This window comes from Polyodon spathula, unplaced genomic scaffold (assembly GCF_017654505.1).
Source record: "Polyodon spathula isolate WHYD16114869_AA unplaced genomic scaffold, ASM1765450v1 scaffolds_1723, whole genome shotgun sequence".
NCBI lineage: Eukaryota > Metazoa > Chordata > Actinopteri > Acipenseriformes > Polyodontidae > Polyodon > Polyodon spathula.
The window spans coordinates 46,876-70,012 of record NW_024473199.1 but is presented as its reverse complement, the minus strand read 5'-3'; the positions used below and the strand labels follow the sequence as shown (position 1 = coordinate 70,012).

Genomic DNA, 23,137 nt, shown 5'->3' with positions numbered 1-23,137 from the left:
CAGTAGGCTCGGGGGTGTCGTTGTTATATAACATTTTCGCTGTGCAAATTCACACGCCGCATCTGCAGTTTGCAAAAAAAAATATATATATATATATATATATATATATTTTTTTCCACCCCCGACCATGTGCATCATTGCAAAAGTTGTGCAATCAATCAAGCAACGCACACTTGTTATTTTATGTATATGTGTGTGAACAACTAGGCCTCAGGTAGGTAGCGAATTTCTTTTGTTGTCTAAAAATGTCTCTTTCCTGCTTTCACCTGAAGAGGAGACCTTTTTTTTTTTTTGAGGTCTTGAAAGCTTGTGAAGAGTTATTTAGTATCGCGTCTCCTTCTCTTTATTGTCTGATAAATACTCGTGTGACGGTGATTATTAACACGAGCAGTGCTTCAGTGGCGCTTTTAAGTTTGATAAATGTGTTGTTTTGTGTATCATTTTTGAGTTGTGGGTGGTGGTAGGGTTAAATATTTATTAAAAACCAGGTTTAACTATCTCCTTAGCATTGTGGTAACGAGTACAGTAATACCAGATTTAAAGCAGTTCTTAAACAGGGAACACAAAGCGATTTTGTGACTTGGGGGTTTGATCCAGCGACCTCAAACCAGAACCCCAAATTACAGCTGTACCCAGGATAAAGTAACTTCAACCAGATTCAACCCATAGCCAGACACAACGCTTGTTCTTATCATAGTCTGCTCATATATGACGTTTTGTTTTAGTTTTCTTCTTTTTTTGTAACGGTTGCATACTATGTGTAAAATTATACACTGAATAAAGATGGTTTGAGATTGTGTACAGGACTTTGCTTTCTACAGACCCCAGTTCTTAATGCCTGTACCCCATTATTCCAGACAGCTCATGTGCAGCAGTAGCCACGTTTTGCATCGCCTTGAATTTTAGTTTTGAGACCATATGTGTGTGTGTGTGAAAATAATATATTTTATTTGGTGTGATGTGGAATTCGATTTGCTAATGTAACATTATTCAAGGGGTTTCGTTCAATTTTATGAGTTAAAATGAGTTCACTCTATTATTTCTTAGCAGATGTCAGTAGGGTGATGCAAAACTTTCGGCCTCCCTTGAGATTCTGTTAAATGTTCTGTTGGGCGTGTAACGGCTTCGCTTCCAATCCCTCGGGCAGGCAGCCGCGATGGTGAAGCTCTTCATCGGCAACCTGTCCCAGTGCACCACGGCGGACGAGCTGCGGCCGCTCTTCTCCCAGTATGGGAAGGTCAAGGAGTGCGACGTGGTCAAGAACTTCGGCTTCGTGCACATGGACAGCAAGGAGGAGGCGGAGGAGGCGATTCGCAACCTGCACCACTACGAACTGAACGGGCAGCCCATGAACGTGGAGATCAGCCGCAGCAAGACCAAGGCTTCCACCAAGCTCCACGTGGGCAACATCAACAGCAGCTGCACCAACCAGGAGCTGCGCGCCAAGTTCGAGGAGTACGGGCCCGTGATCGAGTGCGACATCGTGAAGGAGTACGCCTTCGTGCACATGGAGAGAGTGGAGGATGCCATGGAGGCGATCAAAGGGCTGGACAACACCGCGTTTCAAGGTGAACCGACAGGGCCCAGCGGCAAGGGGGCGGGCTACCAAATCACAGAGCAATCTTGAGGGGGGGGGCGGGCTTCTCTTTCAAATGTAAAATTTGAAATTGTTGTTTGGTTGCTGTAGAAACTTCTCTTTTTTTTACAGCCCGCGCAAGCCGTTTTCCGCATGCTTCCTGGCTCAATAGAAAATATCCCCAGGGCAGATCTGTTGGTGGGGCTTGTAACGTTTAAACGGTGGCCGCTGCCTTAAGAGAGTTGAGGGGCAGATAGGTTACAAGACGAGGTGCAAAGCATCGGTCTAACCACCCCCCCCGGGTTAATTTCAAGTTCGGGATTCAACATTCCAGTTCGAAAAATTTGTGTCGCTAAGTTCTGGTCATTGAAGTTCTGTGCTATTGTTATTATTTTAAATAATAATAATAATAATAATAATATATATATATATATATATATATATATATATATATATATATATATATATATATATTCTTTTTTAGGATGCTGTAGGGAATTTATTTCCAAGCAGTTTGTGCAACTGCACTGGACTCGGTTATGCATCTGTAATCCTTGTACAAAAAAAAAAATGATAGATGTGTTTGGGTTTTAGTTGCACACAGTAGCTGCGTGTTCTGCTAATACCGGTATATTCTTCATCCCTGTTTCTCTTACCCTTGACTGCATTTCTGTATTTAGGGTTACCCCAGAGGCTCACGGTAGTGGTAAGAGACGTGGGGTGGCGGTTCTTGTTAAAGGAGGCAGGGGTTTAGAGGAGAGAGTTACGTATGCATGAGAAAACCACCCCCCACTCCTGTCTCTCCCCCTGTCTCTCTCCCTCCCTCCCTGTCTCCTCTCTCTCTCTTTGTCTCTGTGTGTCTGTCTCTCGCTGTCCAGTCCCCGGTCCCTGTAGCAAACCTTGTTTTGCGTCTTTCTCTTAAAGGCAAGCTGATGAGCGTGAAGCTTTCGACAAGCCGTCTGCGCACCGCGCCGGGAATGGGAGAGCGGACGGGTTGCTATCGCTGCGGGCAGGACGGTCACTGGTCTAAAGAGTGCCCGCTGGGTCAGGACGGCTCCTTCTCGGAAGGTCCCATGCCCCACGAGGGGAATGGGTACGGCGGTCAGGGCTATGGCGGCGGAAGGGGGTTCAGCGGGGGCTACGGTGCGGGCCCCGGGTTCGGCAGGGGAGTGGGCTACGGTGCGGGCCCCGGGTTTGGCAGGGGGGCAGGCTTCGGCGGTCCTGGGTTCAGAAGAGGCGACGGCTATGACGCTGGCCCTGGGTACGGCAGGGGCGAGGGGTTTGGAGGCGGTGTGGGGTACGGAGCTGTCAAGGGGTACGGCAGCGAAGCAGCTTACGGGGGCGCCCCGAGCTTCAGCGGCAGCGGCGCATACCCAGAGCGACCTTCCAGCTACGAAGAGAGAGACCGCTACAACGTGGTGGACTACTACGAGAAGTACCGGGCCCGGCCTTACGGCATGCCCCCCTTCGAAGACAGGAGGGTGGCCTCTCTCCCCCCCCTTCCTCCTCCACCTCCTGCTCCCTCCTCCATGATGAGAGACCCCTACGAGAGGCGCCCCCTGCCCCTCCCGCCGGGTCCCGTCGTCTCCTCCGCGACCGCCGCCGTCTCCTCCTCCTACTACGCCCGAGAGCGCAGCCCCGTCCGCCGGGCTCCCCCTGTGGCAGAGGGGTACGGTTACGAGCGCTCCCGCCTGTCTCCGGTCTCCTCCCTCTCCAGGAGCTCCCCGTACGAGGCGCCGCGGGCGAGGGACCCCTACGCGGAACGGCCGCGGTACGCTTTTTAGTCTCGGGCGCCACACAAAGCAAACAGGTGAGAGCCGCGGAGCGGGCATCTACTCTGGGGGGGGGGTTAAAAGACGGTTTTCATTGTGCTGGCTAGACTCTGCAGCGGGTTTGAACTGTGTTTTTAAACTACGTAAAGACCACACAGTAGATAATGTACACACGGTGGTAACTAGCGGTTTAATAGAAGGGAGGGGGTGAAGAAACGGAGGCTTTAGTATTTATTTATTTTTTAAAGAATCCGCAGCGTCCCCAAGTGTAAGCAGCTGTAAGGGGTCTGGGGGTGGAAGGTGAGTAGCTTCATTCTGTGTTGAGCCCCGCGCTGTGCCCTGTAACCTGCTCACCCCAGTGTGCTCTGCTCTCTTTTTTTTTTTTTTTTACAGGTTTTGTATTTACCGTGCGGGAAGACCCTCCTCTTCCCCCGAGCTCCACGCGACGCGAAATCGGCCGTCTCGTTTCACGCGGATCGCGTTTTCGACTCACGGGAAGGATCGGTTATCGCGGGGGGCTTCTCGTCGTGTTTCTCCAGCTTTATTATTATTTTTTAAGTCTTGATTTTTTTTTTTTTTGATCTTCCGAACTTCTTCTGACCAGTTCGAGTCGTCTTGTTTAGTGACACGCAGTTCCTCAGTTTTTCGCGGAGTGCCCTCTTGATGGGTATTTGCTGTAACTCTCTGCTCTTCTTTTGATGTTTTAATCGTGATGTTGCTCAAGGGGGGGGCCACGGATTCAGAGATGGGTTTGTATTCAAGATTTCAGGATCCACTGCAAACTTGCCGAGTCTTTTCATGACACACACACACACACGCGTCAACAACATTAACACAGTCCATATCGACATCATGTGTAGAGACTGTGGAGCATTGTAATTTTGTTTTTTTAATTATCAAGTCTTTCTGATGTGTGTTGTTTTTCATAGGGATTTTTTACCCTTTCTGAAGGTATGGGGGGGCGGCGGGGCGGGGGGTACGTCAGGTCGCATCCTGGCAGCTAAAATTAGCCTGGTAATGCCTGCAAGTTTCCAGTCTTGCTGTTTTTAAGAATAAATGCAGTTTAAGTGTGTTGCAGGTTGAGGTAGTGTATACACACACACACTCTCTCTTGCTTCCTAATGAGCTCTCTGCAGTATTTGTAGTTATCCTTGTATAATAAAACTGTCTTTTAAAAACTCTCAAAGGCGGTAATACTGGCAGCAGTGAGTCTTGCAGATCTTTCAGATGAAAGTTGTGGAGAGAGACTATGCTAGCTGAAATGCTGCTTGCATGCAGAATTCGTTTGTTTCTTTTTTAGTGTTGCCAGATCTAATGGCACTGCTGCTGGATGTCGTGTGTGTGTGTGTGTAACAGTTCTGTGGCTGGTTGATAGTCCAGAATCTCAATCTGCTCTTCATATCGGCACGTGGAAGGTGATCATCGTTTTTTTTCACAACATAATTTGCTTATTTCTGCAGAACTGCAAATATCCAACAGTTTTCTTTTAAAAACTAATCTACAAACCTGCAAGTGGTAGCCCGTACGCAAGTAAAGACTTCATATTTTTTAAAATGTTGCACCAGGTTCTGTATCATTTTAGGCTTTCCTGTTCTCCACACACTATGTTTTCATATCTTTTATTATGTGTAAGTGACCACAGCCTATCTTGTGTTTTTTTTTTTTTTTTTTTTTTTAATTTGTGTTGCCTTTGATAAATAAACCAAGCTTTTGGTGAAAGAAGACTTTCTGTGTGTTTTATTAGTTTGGAAGGGGGGGGGGGGAGCTGTTGCTGAGTTGCAAAGTGAATCCGGTAACAGGAGACATCGTGATGTCAGGTCCCTGCCCAGGTAAACGCAAGCCAAGCCGTTGCTTTTAAATGTCTGTGGTGTGAAACTGTTCAAAACAAAACCAGGAGGAGCCCTGAAGAGTGATGGCATGCAGGCGTCTGCAGTACTGAGTCGCGGCTGCCTTCTGCCCAGCTCCAATCCGTGGGCACGGAGCGCTCGGCATCTTTACTATCTAACCATTAACAAGCAGGGCGGACCCTGAGTCCAGCTGTCCAGCGTGGGCTGAGGTAACAAGTGATCCTGTCATTGGGGCTTGACCAGTCGGCATCCCTGCTGAGAACAGGCTGCAGTTTCAATAGTAAAGCCATGGTAGGCACTGCCTGCTGGGAACCATTGAGTTACTGAAGAATATTCAAACAAGGAACAGGCATTGCTCACCTCTGCACACCTGACAGACAGGGGATCACAACCAGAGAAGAAAAATAAAACAACGCTTTCCCACCTCATGCCTCAGTACAATGTGTGTGTGTGTTTACTGTCATTCTCCAATCTGTAGAAGAGCTATATTCTTTTGCATAACGAGATGAAGACGAGAAGGTAGAAAATTGTACAAGCAGAAAGGATCGTGGGTCTCTCCGATCTGCTCGCTCGCTTTGATGGTCCGTTTGCACTCAGGAGAGTAAAAACAAAACAAGTCTGTAAACTTAGAACATTGTCAGTGTTGGATCCCAAACTTGATTATTAGGTCAATATAAAGACAAGAACACATACATGATGATAATCCTGAAATAGCACCATCTTACTGAGAAATAAACAACCTCCCTGTCATTTAAATATATTGTGTAATAAAATGTATTATTATGCAATAATAATAATAATAATAATAATCTTTGTTTGGTAAGCAGTTTTTTGGCTGTCATGCGTTTATCGTTGTTTTTATTCGCATAGGTAATGATGCACTACATTTACACAGAATAGTAAACGTGAATGGGATTCTTTAAACCAATAAGCAAGAGCAAGCCCCGTGATGGACAAGCAACTACCCAATCAAAGATAACCGGAGAGTGGGTGGGATAAATTCTCCAAAGAAAAAAAAAAAAAATCAATTAAATGGAATATAGGATCAGACGGGCACATTCGCCAGCCAATGAGAGGCGTGTTGGGGGGCGGTCCGTCATCCTCCATTGTGTGGTGCGCGAGGAGACGTATAGAGCGTTTTTTTTTTTTGTGTGTGTGTGTTCTAGAACGGGATTCGAAATTCCAGATTCGAAATCCGTTAAAGCGATTCGAATAAAATCTCCTCTCTATCTTTTAAGAGAGCGTTTATTATTATTATTATTATTATTATTATTATTATTATTATTAAAACCGTTTGTTTATTTCGAGTTGCGCGGTGAAATGGCGACGGGAGCAAACGCGACGCCGCTGGGGAAGCTGCACCCGAGTATCGGAGCCAAGCGGGGTTTCGAAGCCGGGCCCGGCGCCGGCATGACGGCCCCGCCGATCCCGCCGCTCCCTTACCCGCCGCCGCCGCCCTTCCAGCAGCCGCCGCCCGCGCCCTTCCCGCAGTTCAGCCTGCCCGCGCCGGGCGCCTTCCCGCCGCCGCCGCCGCCGCAGCAAGGAGCCGGGGCCCTGACGCAGCCTGGCGGCGCAGGTAAGCTTGAAACGCCGGGGATGTGATGTGGGCCTGGGAGCGAAGAGAAGAGGTTCACAGTGTCCAGCTGCACGGCGGGGCTTCAATTAAACGCAAATCAATTATATATATATATATATATATATATATATATATATATATATATATATATATATGTGTATATATATATGTGTGTGTGTATGTAATCACATATGTGTGTGGGTGTATATATATATACATGTGTGTACATATATGTGTGTGTACACACATATATGTGGGTTATAGTCTATAATATTATAATTAGCTATAGATATTACCGTATATGTTTTTTAAATTTCCCTGGTCATATCTTAATCAGAATTTTCTTTCTTGTTAGATGCAGCTGTTTGTTGTTTTACTTTGAACAAACCAGTATGAAAAATGAAACGTATTAATCAGCCTCGTCCTAATAATGACGAGCATCTGCATAATATACCGACGGAAATTATATATGGTGTTTGTGTGTATGTCTCTGTCTAACTATATTTCTATCTATCTCTCTGTGTAGATCTCTGTTTATCTATATTTCTGTGTGTATCTCTGTATCTATCTATATGATGTGTTAGGTCGGCTGGGGCACATGGACCCCCCCCCCCCCCCCACCCACCCCCCACCCCCCCCCCCCCCCCCCCCACCCCCCTATTATTCTTGGTATCCTCACCCCTCATCTATACCATCTCATGTAGTGGTCGGCTGGGGGGGGGGATCTATCCCATGTACCCTGTGTAGGCCCCCCCCCCCCTGGACCCCCCCCCCCCCCCCACCCCCCCCCCCCCCCCCCCCCCTCACCCTCCATTCTTGTGGACCCCCCCTCTCCCCTCCACAAAACCCCCAACCCCAGAACACCCCCCCCCCCCCCCCCCCCTCACCCCCACCCCCCCCCATCCCACCCCCCCCCCCCCCCCCCACCCCCCCCCTACCCCCCCCCCCCCCCCCCCACCCCCCCCCCCCCCCCCCCCCCCCCCCCCCCCCCCCCACACCCCCCCCCATGGCCCCCCCCCCCCCCCCACCCCAACCCCCCCCCCCCTCCCCCCCCCCCCACCCCCCCCCCCCCAGTATAGAACACCATGGGGGGGGAGGGGGAGGGGGGAGGTACCCGTGAAACACAATTTTGACAGCCGGGGTGAGGAGGGAACCCATCTTGTGTACCTGGGGGGGGGAGTGGGACCATCGGGAGGGTATCTTGTGTACCTGGGGGAGTCTGACCCCCCCTGGGACCTCCATAGAACACTGTGCCCCAAGACGACCTGGATAATCATAGAACCATGGACCCCCCCCCCCCCCCCCCCCCGAAAGGCTGTTTTGGTCTCTGCAGTTTTATTGTGGTGTATTTGCAACCTAAAAACTTGTTTGGGGGGGGGGGGGGTGGCCCTCGTTCAGAAAGTGGGAACCCCAATACACCGATCAGTGTGGTGAACCCCATAGCTGCCTGATTGATCTTCACCAAGCTTATCATACATTCTTAGCCTCCTATAGACGTATTTGGGTAACATCCGATTTTATTTTTGGTGCTGTGACTCTGTCTTCGGGACTCTGTCTGTCCGTGCGGTATTCAGAGGTTTGTGACGGAGTAATTGCAGGAGAACCTGAAAGTGGCTTTTTGAGGATTCTCTCTGTCTGTTTCAAGGCGTCTTTATCAAGTTTTAGATTTGAGATGCGCTCATTTCAAGGACACAGCAGGAGAAAAACCAAACCTTTCACTGAAACGCTCATTTCGAAGCTCTCTCTGTTAATCCTCCTAGATTTTGGCCAAAAGAGATCTCGGAAGCGCAGCCGCTGGAACGACGAGACCCCGGATCAGAAGACTGTGATTCCCGGAATGCCGACGGTCATTCCTCCAGGACTGAGCCGGGAACAGGAGAGAGCTTATATAGGTAACTGTCTACCTTCCTTACTCTCTTAAACGCTCTTTCATTGGTATGATCTGAGGGCTTTTTGTCAGGTATGTAAACAGGCACACATCTTTGCGCGCACACGTGCAGTTTGCAACAGCTGCCAAACTGACTTGAAATGATTTCATCCTTAAAGGTGCATCATCCATCGTTCAGTGTTTGAACTCTTTTATTTTGTCTGTCTTTAGGTATTTGTGTTTTTTTTGAAGCTGTGTTGATGTGCAGCAAATACATTTTGAGCTTTATAAGCAAGAACTAAATCCTCCCTTTTTTTTATATAAACCTTTTCACACAATCGACTTTTTAGTCCAACCTACTGTACGTGACTTGGCTTTTCAGGGCAATTTCGTAATAAGGAGAAGTAGGTATTTAATTCCACAGTAAGAGGGCTGTACCAAACAGACGAGCACTTGCTCTGAACCAAGTGGTTCTTGAGATGATTTTTATAGTTGATGTGAATACATGCTCCCTCTATCATTTCAAGTTTGACTGACAAAACGGTCCATTAATCATTTGTATTGCACATCATAGTATAACGCATTGTAGCCTCACATTTGTCACGATGCAGCTGTTCTTATGACCTGCATGTTTTGAAAGCCCTCAAGCCCTTAGTGTGTTCTTGTCTCAAGCCCCTTCTGGTCAATACCTACAGCCCACTCATCTTTCTGCATTTCCTTTTAACCAATGCTAGTATTTTCAAAAGTGATCAAGCATACGCGGCTCTAAAAGGCAGAATGGATAATCCTTTATCACTTTTTTTTTTTTTTTAGGATTAATAATTTAAAAGTCTTACTAATAAAGCTCAACTGTTAAAAGTGGAACATTGTCCAAAGCAACACTGCCTTACGATTTCCTTTTATTTTTATTTTCTCTTGTGGCATTAAGGTTTGCATACCACTGGGCATCCATTAGCAATAAGGAAGGCTGTGCTGCATGAGTAATGTGTTTTGGAATTTCGTCCCCCTACTGCTGATCAGTTTGAATGAACAGCTTGTTCCCTTAACTTTGATTCAGTGTTATCTCCTTTTACATGTCTAGGGTTTGAACGTTCTGTGTAAACAGAAGCATCACGTTTCATTTGCTTGTGCTCAAATGAAAGTGGACCTTTTCCATTGCACGCAGCATCTCTCCCCCTTAGCAGTTTCTCATGCCTGCATTGACACCATAGTGCTGGTACAGCAAACTATATATGGCAATGATAACATAAAGCCCTTCGCTTGTGCTGTAGCACCCGTGTTTCAGAGTGCAGGGGCGATTTGTTGAATATAAAATATTTCCGTCTTTGTTAATGGTTGGTCTTCCCTTGGTATGTAAACGTTTATGTTCTGCAACCTTTTTGTCTGATTTGTTACTCCCTTATGTTTTTAAGAGATCTGGTCATTCATTATTTCATTTAAATAGGGGTGTGTGTGTATTTTACTCCTGTTGAAATATGTGACAATGTAGGAATAACTAAACATTTCCCTGTGGCCAGTGTCTCCAGTAATCTCCACTAACACCCTTTTCAGCACTTCTGTTATGCTTGTTTGAAAGGAGTTTAAAGATTTGCTGACCTTTTTTTCCCTCTTCCTTAGCAGGGCAATTAATTGGTGGTGTGATTTAAAAATAATGTAACAGCCCTAAATTTAGCGATGTGTAAAAAAAACACTAAAACCAAATTGAAAACCAAATTTAATAAAAGGGGCACAGGAATTGTACCAGTTCAAGTCATATCATCCTAAAACTATATTTGTATTGGAATAAATAGGTGGCTTTTCTGTTTGGCAGGAGCCTTTTATTGTAAAACGATCCAAGCATGGCCTTCCTGCAGGTTTTGCCATTGTCAAGCAGTATCTACAGCTGTTGCCAGAAGTTTTGCACACACATTTAGCTTCGTGAAGTCGAGTGAACCCTGCTGAATAATGTTCAGCCAGCATATTGAACTACGTACTGCTTTGTAGTTTTCTGTGTACTTAACAAAAGTGACCAATTGAAAAATGTGACATGGAATACTGTACAACTATTATGGCTTAAGGTAGACTTTTTGTGAATCATGTTGTTTCTTTGATTACACGATAAATAAAATACCTAAATCGTACCTATAGTTTTGTCTCAATCCTGCAATTGTAGGTGATGCAAAACTTTTGTCCAGAGCTGTAGTATACAGCCCTGCATGTGGCTTGAAAATGAGTCTCCCCCCTGGGATGCTGCTGAAAGCTAGTCGTTTGCAGCCGTCAAGCAGGGAAAGTGCTTGCAGGTTATGTTGACCAGTATCACTTTTAACCATTCAGCAGCTTTGTGTGTTAGATGTTGAAAATGTGATGCATTCAGGTTTCCACAGAAGGCTCAACATTGCATTAGAATCCTCTTCCGATCAGGATGTAAAATCTTTCTCAAGCTAAATGGACAGGTGTGTGTATAATCTGCCATTGTGTGGCCTTCTGTGGAAACCTGCTATCTGATTGAAATGTTTAATTTATTTAACAGTTCTCCCTTGACTAGAAGCACTGCCAGTAGTTTACTGTAGACCCCTGCAGGTGAACACTGCAGCCAGCAAACATCTCCGCTCTTTGCTGAGAAGCTGTAATCGGCCTTTTGTTTTCCAATGAAGGGAGAAGGGTTAAATTGACTATTAAAGTTGCCAGAAATAATAATTAATGAAACCTCTTGTTCTCCATGTTTTTTTTTTTTTTTAATCATAACTATTTACAAAAGACTTTAACCAAATTTCTAGAGTTTTTTTTTCGTTGGTAACCATATCTTTTTTCCGTCCTTGTTTTTCTTTCCTAACCTGATTTCTTCCAGTCCAACTGCAGATCGAAGACCTGACTCGTAAACTGCGTACAGGAGACCTGGGAATCCCTCCTAACCCTGAGGACAGGTTGGGCAAAGCTTTTAACCCAAGCACAGTAACGTTTTTATCTTTTGTCTTGTTAAATAAAAGAACTGTTCTCTACCTGTGACGTTAGGTTCAGTTTATGCTCACAGCTAGGTACAGGAGTGACCGAGTTACACAATCGGTCAAATCTGGAATGGTCTTTTTATTTAAACATCAATCTAATAATGGATTTTGTATCAGATTTGAAATTGTGTTTTGAAGTCTTCAGTTTAACACCTTTTACATACAATCAGTCCAATCTATTATTGAAGTGTTTCCAGATGAGCGCCAAAGTGACCGTTTTCCCAGTCTTTGGTGTGTACTTTGGATCTGCATGTAACATCAATGAGACTGCTAGCAGTTTGCACTGTTGGCATTAACTTTGCACTGCAAGGAATTCTATTGCATTTAGATCAACAGTGAGCGTTTCCAGTGTTAGATGGCCTTTCCAGCCCAGGTCTTCTGTACTGTCAAATCACATCAGACTTCCACCCAGGTCCTAAAACCAGGTGGATTATACCTATAAAACCCGGGCTGGAGTATCCCCCTTGGACTGGAGTGCAGCCCGTCTCTTATTCTACCTGTAAATACACTTGTGGTATATATCTAAAATATGATGTGTTTTCAACACCTCCTTAGATATTTAACCGATTCTCATGCAGCCAAGCAAATTGAATCATGCAAGAATATAATGTATTCCTTGCTGCGCAATAGACAAGACTACAGTGCAAATTGTGCAATACAAAATCCTGATTTTAAAATACATAGACACGTTAATGATGAATTAGGAATCTTTTGACACATGGACAACCTGCTAAATTTGATATATGCATTCAGGATGATTTTGAGCACTTAACCAAAAAAAAAAAAGTTAGTTTTAAATGAAGTTAAACATTTCGTATTAATGCAGTAGTTTGAGAAGTGTTTTTTTTTTTCTTAAATCATTCCGAATGCCTGTAGATCAGGTTAGTTTCTCTGTGTATACCTGGTTCTGTTTTAAGGAGCAGTTTGGGGAGGCATGCATTAAGAAGCTGGAGAGAATGAAATGGGATTGACGTCAGTGTCTAGGATGCTTGGTCTTTCTGGACTGCATCGTCGTTGGGTCTCATTTCTCTAGGGTTAGCACTAGGGTTCTGAGTAATTGATGCACTGTGCGTTTTAGGCACTGTGTTACTGAGAGGTATCATTTTTATACAGCTTTTAGTTATTAAAAGTGGCTATTCTAATTGTGCTGTTCAGAATAAAATAAGTTATACTTTGACTTCTTTTGTAGCAGGTATGAAAAGATGTTGCAGAATAGTTTTAAGAAGACAAACGAGGTGTTTTTCAAATTAAATGTTAGATGATTTACATACTCTAACACAAAATTAATCTTTTCATCTTGTCCAGGTTGGATGTAATAATGCATGATGCTTCTATTAAAGTAATTGATCACCACTAATAATGAAAAAACACATTGTCGTTATTACCCTACGATTTGTTTCCGGTTCAATTTTATGGCCTGTTCTTAAATGTCCACTGATGTGATTGGAACTATTCAGTATTGAGTCTTACTGTTAGCTAGAGGTCTCATTGAGATGATCCCAGTCCTAACCTTTTCAGTGTTGGGAGAAAAAAAACCAAACCTGTTTTATGAACAGACTGTTGGGCTGCTATCTCATCCAGTTACAGTTGTCTTTGTTATCTTTCCCCTCATCAATCTCTCTTTCCTACTTTCACCTGAAGAAGAGGCCTTTGAGGTCTTAATCTTGTGAATAATTATTTAGTTAGTCCAATAAAGTATCTCATCTCCTTCTCTTTGTCTACCCTCTCACCAAAACTCCTAAATGGCAGCCGGTTTTAGCTAAATTTTCTTTCTCTCCACCTCTCTGTGCTTCTGAGTTATCTGGGTCCTTTTCAATGAACACATTGAAATGGTTATTTTTTTTAATAACATTAGTCTATCCAGCTTGCGAGGAAAGCTTGAGTTTCTAGCTAAATGAATGTGTTTTGCTGCTGTTTGAGTGATATATCCTTAATACAGGGACAAGGGGGGTGATATTAAAAGAAGCCACTATTCTTTAATTTACAAAGTTAAATTCTTCAGGACTTGAGCCTGTCGAAAGGATTTCTTGCCATTGCATAAACTAGCACTGTACACAGAGAAAGTGGAGACACACATCGCAAAAGAGATTTCTTAGCCCAGCCATTGAGTTTAAATATGTAGTATAACCCTTGCTTGCTGTTGCACATCCTCTGATGTGAAACGCTCTTGTCATTGTGAGCATGTGCAACATAGAATTGGCACACAGTTCCTCCTACAAGGATTTCCAGGCGGATAAGGGAGAGTGGGTATTAATTATTTTTAAAGGAGGCTGTTTTTTTTATATGACTTTGCTACAGTAACCAACTCTTGACAGTTGAATAGCATTGTACTGTATGCAGTAGTGGGAGTTAGGATATTTAATGGAACACAGTGCTGGTGGTTTAACACATGTAGAGTGTGTGTATAGTCCTTGACTAAGGAAATGTGTTAATTTTTTATTGTAAGATGGGGGACTATCAATACTTGGTTTCAATAGGGAGTAAAGGATTATAGTTAATGAATGTTTGAGGAGCTTAGCCAAGATTTTCAAGAACATGATCTGATCATCCATATTCTAGAACTCCCCCCTCTCCTCCCCTTCAGCACTTGTATATAAAAAGCTTCAATCTGAGTTGAAGCAGGATTTTTCAGGTGGTCGCTGTTGGGTCTCTGACTGATCCTAATTTTTATTTTTCTTAATGGTTGAAACCAGCAGCCCTTTAGTGGCTTCTGTTTAGGGGAGTGAGGAAAAAACAAACCTTAACTTTTTGTTTCTCTCTCTAACCGAATTCCCCCACTCTAACCTTTTTCAAAGCAGAGCCTTTTAATACAGCGCAACAGGTGTGACTGACACCAGGTTCAGCAGTGAATGGAGTAAGAGCCTGGTGTTCTCAAAGGCTGGTTCTTACGGATAATTTTGTTTTATTTTAAAATATTAAAAGACCTATGTACATACCCTGCCTTATACTAGTTATCCCCCCCCCCCCCCCCTTTTTTTTTTTTTTTTTTTTTTTTTAAAAAAAAAAAACCTTCAATAGATATTTTTTAAACTCTCTTGGTGAATCCTTACACCGTGTTCCATGTCAGGGTTAGTGATGGACTGTGTGGGTTTGAACTTGGCACTGTGTTTTTTTTTTTTTTTTTTAAGTAACTCTTGCTCACCACTCCAGTGAGTTGGTAGTGGTGGACACTGGCTACTATCCAGGCTGCTGTTTCTGCAGTACAGTCAGGAATGACAGTCCAATCAACATCAGTCACCCTCGACTGGCTGGTATCCCCTGCTTGCTGTGGGAGAGATACCAGTCACTTTGTGCAGCCAAAGAACTTTTACTGTGGAGGTGAAGGGATGTTGCCTCTGCAGGCCTGCCTCTCTCTTCCTCCCAAGGGCTCGCAGTCCGTGTTTGAGCTGGGATTGGAAGTCGGGCTCTCCTGATTCCCAGTCCTTTTTCTTTTGCATTCCTAGAATTTATCTCAGTAATAAAATTGGTCTTAACCACCTGAATTTAATTTGATTCCTTGCTGTTTTACCAGCGCAATTTTTTCGCAGGAGTGTGTACTGCCACAAGATAACCCCTCTTTCTAGCTCTGCTACCACAGACTTGTGTTTTTATTAGATTATTGTATTCTGCAAGTCCGGCCCTTTTCACACCCGTAACCGCTGGGATCTCCAGTAAAGAGCACAAGTGGAGTTTTAACTTTCTCCTGTTCCTGGCTTTTTAAATGTGTTTTTTTTTTTTGGTAGCAAATCTCAGAATATATTGCGGCTAGCATGTTGTGAAATTATGGAGATAACCACCATCTCACCTGTGCAGAAATCCAGCACTGTTTACCCTTCTCAGCAGTCTGTCTGCTTAACTGGTTTGCAATTTTCCCTCAAATATTAGAGGTTAATTGGTTTAAAAAGAAAAAACAAAACAAACTTAGGTTCTCTTTTCCCCCTGGAGTGAAGTAAAATGTGCTACTGTCTTGTGTTTTAACTGCTGTTAGATTAGCCAGTTGTAGGGAAGTTGTGTGTTTTTGAGAGAGAGGTTAGCAGGAAGATAACTGATCCTTGTTTTTTGTCTCTCTCCCTTCCTTCCCCCGCTTTCCCTCCAATCCTCCACAGATCCCCGTCTCCGGAGCCCATCTATAACAGCGAGGGCAAGCGCTTGAACACGAGGGAGTATCGCACACGCAAGAAGCTGGAGGAGGAGAGGCACCTGATGATCCAGGAGATGGTCGCCCTCAACCCAGAGTTCAAACCACCTGCCGATTACAAGTGAGCAAAGATCACAGGCATTTACTGATTGATACATTAGCAAACTCCTGATTGCTCCTTGCTTTTATTATTCTTAATTTAGTCATTTAGCAGACGCTTTTATCCAAAGCAACTTGGAGACTAGGTGGTGTTATATGCATCATAATCAACTGCTGCCACAGAGTCCCTTACAAGGAGGTTAAGTGACTTGCTCAAGGTTAACCTCCGTGTGACTGTGCTGGAGATTTGAACCGGGAACCTCCTGGTATCAAGCCCTTCACTAAGCACAAATCTGCTGCAACATTACAATGGGCTTGGTCGTGGGACGCTGTAGTGTGCTAGTTACTTGGTTGAGGATACGCAAGAGTAGCAAGGTGGAGGGTGGGCAGGAGCCGGCGATCGTGCGCACTGCAAGCAAGCCTCTTAACCACTGAAGGAGCCGGGCTCTGCATGTGTGGTTGCAGAGCTTCGAACCTCATCTCCACTGACGGGGGTCAAGAATCTTTACTGACAGGGCATCGTCTGATACACAAGCACACCTTCATGTGTTTGAAGTGTAGTTTTAATATTGTGCAAGGATCTCCAGCAACCTGGAAACAGGCATCCTCATATCTACAGGCTGCTCAAGGATTAACAAGTGACCGTTGCTCCATGCATGAACAAAAATACCAGTTAACTAAACACAATAATCTCCCACGTTGGCCCAGACGCTGTGTAATAGCTTGTGGGGGCCGACACTGATCATGGCTTCTGTTTATTTTCGGTTTTAAGGTCCTGATTATACACACTGATAATCTCTCTCCTCTCCTCTGCAGACCGCCAGCCACGCGGGTCAGTGACAAGGTGATGATTCCTCAGGATGAGTACCCCGAGATCAACTTCGTGGGGCTGCTCATTGGACCCAGGTAACCTCAGAACACATGTTGGAGAGCGAGAGGCTCATCAAGGCGAACACTCCATTTGCCCCTGCTATTTTTTTTCTTTCTGAATTTATCAATGTACTTTGTGTTTTTAAATGCTGATGCTACACATGCTAGGCTATTCCATGCATATATTTTGTAAAGAAACAAAGTGCTTCCTACCTTGCATTCTAAACTTTTGTAATTATGGACAAGAGGCAGTTGTAAGTGCTTTACATGCTTAGAATTATGACTTGTGTGATTTCTACAGCAGCTGTATGAAAGCATAGCTCATACTCCTGGTGTTTGGATCAGCTAAGGCTACTGTAAATGGAAGCCGTGGTGGGGGGGTTTGTGTACATTTTAATGGTGATTGTGTCCCCCCCCCCCCCCACCTGCAGAGGTAACACGCTGAAGAACATTGAGAAGGAGTGCACAGCCAAGATCATGATCCGAGGGAAGGGCTCGGTGAAGGAGGGGAAGGTGGGCCGCAAGGACGGGCAGATGCTTCCTGGAGAGGATGAGCCTCTGCACGCCCTCGTCACTGCCAACACCATGGAGAACGTCAAGAAGGCAGTGGAGCAGGTGAGGAACACGGGGCCCACACATAATGCTGACTTTTTTGTATTTTTGCAATGAGTTGAGTGAAACAGGGTTTAAAATTTACCAACCGGTTGGATCTGGTGATCCAAATTCAGTTTCCTCCTCGTGAAGCTTGTCGTTCGCAAGTACATTTTAAGAAACTGCTTGAACAAACACTCCGTTCCTTGTGTACCTTAGTGGGTTAAGCCATTTTAATTGTAACTTTAAGCGTTTGCTGCCTGAATTTGGTAAGTGGTTTGCATGTGTTAGATGTTTTTGGCTAATTCACTAACTTTCTCCAAGTTTTATGAGGAGCACATGTTTGGTTAGTTTCTAGTTTTAAAAGCTAGTGTGTACTGGGCTCAAGTGTCTTCAGTTTTACTTGGTTTTCAGTCTGTATTCAATTTTTACAGAAATTGTTGTCAAATATGTATGTTGTGTGTAGATGTTGGCAGTCTGTTTTATAGAGAAGTAATTTGTTTCACAACAGTATTAAAGGATTTACATTTTACACATGATTTTATAAAGCATTGTGAAGCATTGCAAATACGAACTTGATTCTTAGTTTAAACCCTCAGGAAATTGAACCGAATATAGCTGTCCCTAGCCCTGCCCCCCCCCCTCCCTGCTTACAGCTCTCTCTGGTCTCCTCGTCTCCAGATTCGTAACATCCTGAAGCAGGGGATCGAGACGCCGGAGGATCAGAATGACTTGCGGAAGATGCAGCTGCGAGAGCTGGCCCGGCTCAACGGCACGCTGCGCGAGGACGACAACAGGTAACGGGAGGGGGGGGCAATACTGAGGGGGTGTCAGCTTGTTAACCCTTATAGGTACACGGGATACATGTATCCCACAAAACAATGATGCTAACTATCGTGTTTTTGCAATGAGGCGGACGGAACAGGGTTTAAAATTTACTGAGCGGTTGGATCCGGTCGTCCAAATGGTCAGTTTCCTCCACGTGATCCTGGAGTCTCACGCAAATGTGTTTTATGAAACCGTTTTGAACAAGCGTTCAATTCCTTGTGTACCTTCAGGGTTTAAACCCCCGACCTGTTACTATGTGTATTGACCCAGTGTTGTCTCTGCTGCAGGATCCTGAGGCCCTGGCAAAGTTCGGAGCCCCGCAGCATCACCAATGCCACCGTCTGCACCAAGTGTGGAGGCGCCGGCCACATCTCCTCCGACTGCAAGTTCACCAGGTAACGACCGGAGCAGGGCGACAGCAGGGCGAGGGGCACGTGAGCACACTTGAGCGGAATTAAAACAAAGTGATAAACCTGATTTTGATAATAGACTCAATAATGGACTAAATACACTTGGTTGCTTTTCTCGGTGCAGCTTTCAGGAACAAGCCTTTTATTTTTAGAAAAGGCAGCATTAGGAATGTTATTTTCTGAATGAAATTCCCTGGCTTTGCATACTAAGTATATACCTTTGCGGTTTAAACTTGAAGTTTTAAAGCAGTTCTTTAATAAAAGTAAACTTTAGTTTTTGTTAATGAATCCAATAGCACATCTCATATTGGACGTTTGCAATGTTTTTCAGTTGAAGAGTTCACAAGAATATTTTGTTTCTTTAGAGTTTTAATCTCAAATCTTGTATCAATATTAAATCTGACACAACCTCTATCTTCCACTAGAGGGCGCTGGTACTCTGTCTTGCCAGATAAGCAGTTTAATTGCCACCATTTTAATATTGATGGCTCACTGGCTATCTCTTGCAGAGTCTGCAAAACATCTGTTTTGATTGTAACCAGTCCTTTTGTTTACTGTGTAATTCAATTGTGGGAGTTTTCCCAGCCAAATTGCCTTCAAGAAATGATGCTTTTGTCTTGCAAAGTAGTTTGCAATCTTCTCTGAGAATGTACCTCCTATACATCCTTTAACTGAGTTGTGTAATAAAATATATTGTACGTTTGCATTTTCCAGTACAGTGTGTGTGTATGTGTTTTAACCTCTGCTCCCAGTCTAACCCCAGAGCAGCTCTTTCGCCCCCAGGCAGGGAGACCCCCAGTCTGCCCAGGACAAGGCGCGCATGGACAAGGAGTACCTGTCTCTGATGGCTGAGCTGGGGGAGGCACCCGTCCCCTCCTCCACTGGGGGGGGCTCCAACAACCACCATCAAGGCAGGAACTCTGGACCAGGCAACAACCAGGGCCAGCAGGTAAGGACAGCGAGGACGGGAGACTCGATACAGTTGGTGTTTAAATATGACTATATAGAGATGTATTGACACGTCCTTTAGACATGTACAGGAATCCATACGATCTGCAATATTGACGAAGTGGTACTTTTAACCGTGATGTCCTGTAATTATTGAATTGAAGGTGTCTTGAGATTAGCCATGCATTACACAGTTGTGAGATCAGTCTGCTGCTAGGAAACCTGGCCTCGTTTTGTAGATTCTCGTTCCGAATACAGACCCAGGTATCTCTTTACTTGGTACAGTCATTCTAATGGTTTCCCTTTCTGCGCAGAACCGCCCCCCCTGGATGAACTCCGGCCACTCTGAGAACCGTCCTTACCAGGGGATGCACGGAGGGGGTCATAGCGGGCATGGGGGTCACCACGGCTTCCCTCCCCCCATGTCCAACATGCACCCCAACAACGGGCCCCCTCCCCCCTGGATGCAGCCCCCACCGCCGCCAATGAACCAGGGGCATGGACCTCATGGGCACCACCACATGGGTGAGTCCCGGGCAGCACGCCCGCTCTGCAGCTCCGTGTCGCTGGCACAGAGCTCTTGCACATCAAATACTGAAACCAAGGGATTGCTGAAGGGAGCTTGTACAGCTCTGGCTTAAAGCTCTGCATCACCCCAAAGCATCAGCTCTCTTTGCTTCATAAAGCCCAGTGGAAACTGCTGAGTAATGGTAACTTGGTGAATTGCACACCAGCGCTTTGTAGTTTTTCCATTATAGTTAACTATTGCTGTATTTAAATGCCTTTCACAGAAAGTAAATGTGTTTTGAGGGAAGCAGTACGTGCTCTTGTGTGCTCTGTATCCCATAATTTCAGGGGTATTCTTGTGAACGCTAATGATTTGCTGTGTCCTTTATTTAAAAAAACCCAGGTCTGCTGCCTCCACCAATGGGAATGTTACCACCGCCCCCTCCTCCACCCAATAGCCAGCCTCCGCCTCCTCCATCAGCACCACTGCTGCCATGGCAACAGCAGCAAGCCCCACCTCCTCCACCCACCAGCAGCATGGCAACCAGTACACCACTGCCATGGCAACAGAGTAAGTGAAATGGGTTCCTGGTAGCCTGTCCTTTTGAGCATTAATTAATTGTAAAGCTAGCGCTGGCAGTTAATCCATATAATTCAGATGTATTGCTCCTGAAATTTATTTTTAAAATGGTTTGAAATCTGAGACTCAAAGCAAAACCTTTGATTGGATATTAGTTTTATCTCTTTGGGGGGGGGGGGTCATGATTGTGCTTCATCAATTAATACAAAGGTTTTAACGTTTCTACAGATGAATTCAGTGGAAATTGTTGTCATTGTATTGTGTTTTGTAAATTCAGCACTGAAGTGTGTTAATCTCTCTGGGTGTTTTTTCTCTTCTGTCACAGACACCATCACCACCTCCTCTCCTGGCTCTGGAACCCTCCCTCCCTGGCAGCAGCAACAGCAGCAGGGCTCCTCTGCGGGCTCCTCCGCACAGCCCCCTCCCCCCATGGGCAACCCCTCAATGGTGCCCCCTCCTCCCGGGGTGCAGCCCCCCCTGCCTCCCGGCGCGCCCCCTCCCCCCCCCCCCACCTCCTCCCGGCTCTGCCGGCATGATGTACGCACCCCCTCCGCCTCCCCCTCCCATGGATCCCTCCAACTTTGTTACCATGATGGGCATGGGTGTCCCAGGCATGCCCCCCTTTGGGATGCCTGCGCCCCCTCCTCCCCCTCCTCAGAGCTAAAGCGACCCCCCCCTAGCTGTAGCAGTAGGAGGCTCCTCCATTCTGACCCGGCAGCAGCAGCAGCCTTAATCTCACCTCACACCAGTCAACACATTTAATCCGGGATTCATGTTCCAAGTATTTTATTATTTTTTTTTTAATATATATATAAACTGTTTCCTTGGATATGCATATTAACCGGTCATTCGCTTTTAAAAACGTTCCCAATATGATGTGGCCACTTCTTTTCTCTACATACACACAGCTGTGAGCTTTGCTACACCTGTAGAGTTAAGGATTTTTCTGTACGATCTCTTTCTTGAATGCATTCATCTATGGCTTTCTGTTTGTGTTAGAACACCAGGATTTAATTTGTGGGTTGTTGTTTTTTTTTCTCTTGTTGAATGAATGGATCAGATGTGTTTGTGTTGACCTTTTTTAATGCAGAAACGAGTTGGCTTCTTTTTTTTTCTCCTCTAGCTCTGATTTCCATTCTTAAGTCCTGATTCAGCTTTAACATCAAGCCATGTTTAATACATTCAGGGCTGGTCTAATCCGTTCTCCATGCTCCCCCAGTTATCGGTACAGACAAGGAACACCTTCAATAGTGGAGGGAAGTGCTTCATTGTAAAGCCATTCTCACACCAGGCAACTTTTTCCAGCTGCAAGTTGTGAGGATTTAAGCCATTCTTGACAAGCAGCACAAATAACCCATTCATATGTTATGGCTTGAACCATTCACAATGAAAACTACTTCACTGTCACTTGCAGAAAGTTTAACAGCTGTTGCACAAAGCCTGTAGCACCAGATCAAAGTAAGGGCAGTCCTGAAATGGGAGTGTGTGTGTGTGGAAGAGAGGTTTGTTCAGCTTTCTTACGGGACTCTAAATTAAACTCTGCCCGCTTTCAGCTGCTTGGTGTACAAAATAATGAAGAGCTTCTTCTGTGAAGCAGCAACAGTCTTCTCTCCCAGCCATTAGTGCTATAGTGACCTCCCCACCTCCCAGCTAATGAATGCAGAATGGAGATCATTTTAATTCGCAATAGTACATAACATTACAGATTTATCAAACTTGGCTGGGGGTACCCCATCCCTGACTTTTGGACAACTTGATATATTTAGTGCTGAACCAGAATGAAATAAACATGCAAAGTGGCTGGAGCTGGGAACTAGTGTCTTGGTTTCAAATCCCTTTTCAGTTTGCTGAGTGGAAGCAGAGCCCACTTCACCATTTTTTTTTTTTTTTTTTTAAATAGAAAATTAAAACTATTAAGATTGAACTGTTTTGAAGTTTAACAGATTGGATTAAAAGAAAAAGCTTGTGGCATAAATGTCTTTTTTTGTATTTTAATTTAACAGTACGCGATGTAATGACTGCCTTTTTGTATGAAGTGTAAATACCTCTAAACGTTTAAGATCGCTTGTCCTACAACCCCCATCCTCCATAGACACTTTTCTTCTAGAGTCTATTCCCATAGAAACTAGAAAAATATTGATACTTTGAGGAGTTGCCTGACATCGGTGTATACTAGAATATTTCTGATTTGAAAAAAACGCTTCTAAAACATTGCTTAATTCATAAATGCTGGCTTATGTTTTTTTAATGATCTTTTTGTAGGTTGTGGTCAGGACTTGTTCTGCCTTACCTCCCTATCAGCAAGTCCTGCTCCTTGTGTCTGCGGAGGGAGGTCGTGCAGTGGCTTGTCTGCTCATTGGTCTGTTTGCTTCATCATTAAGTTCTCCTTTCTTCGGTGTTTCATGCCTGCAATCAGTTACGTGCGCACCAGGTCTCAACATGTCCCTTTCAGTGCTTCCTTTTTATTTTAATTGCTTGCCTGCTCTTGCGAGATGACTTTTTCTCTCTAAAGATTGCTTTTTGTTTCTGTAACTTTGAAAATAAAGGGGAGGATACATTTACAAA

The 23,137-nt window shown here is 44.8% G+C and overlaps 1 protein-coding gene across 2 annotated transcripts in view; it reads left to right on the top strand.

Moving 5' to 3' along the window:
* The window catches only part of LOC121310093 (splicing factor 1-like), a 23,921-nt gene extending 784 nt beyond the window's left edge, over positions 1-23,137 (top strand). Inside the window, exons 2-13 of one of the 2 annotated variants that reach the window (XM_041243339.1) lie at positions 1,148-1,568; positions 8,532-8,663; positions 11,466-11,541; positions 15,708-15,860; positions 16,655-16,744; positions 17,140-17,323; positions 17,981-18,096; positions 18,415-18,522; positions 19,306-19,486; positions 19,800-20,010; positions 20,396-20,563; positions 20,898-23,137. In XM_041243339.1, coding sequence (XP_041099273.1) covers positions 1,157-1,568; positions 8,532-8,663; positions 11,466-11,541; positions 15,708-15,860; positions 16,655-16,744; positions 17,140-17,323; positions 17,981-18,096; positions 18,415-18,522; positions 19,306-19,486; positions 19,800-20,010; positions 20,396-20,563; positions 20,898-21,334 — 2,268 coding nt within the window. In that variant the 5' untranslated portion in view covers positions 1,148-1,156 and the 3' untranslated portion in view covers positions 21,335-23,137. Of the gene's footprint in view, positions 1-1,147; positions 1,569-2,500; positions 3,387-3,741; positions 5,068-8,531; positions 8,664-11,465; positions 11,542-15,707; positions 15,861-16,654; positions 16,745-17,139; positions 17,324-17,980; positions 18,097-18,414; positions 18,523-19,305; positions 19,487-19,799; positions 20,011-20,395; positions 20,564-20,897 lie in introns of those variants that run through there. The other variant, XM_041243340.1, reaches the window with a different exon arrangement.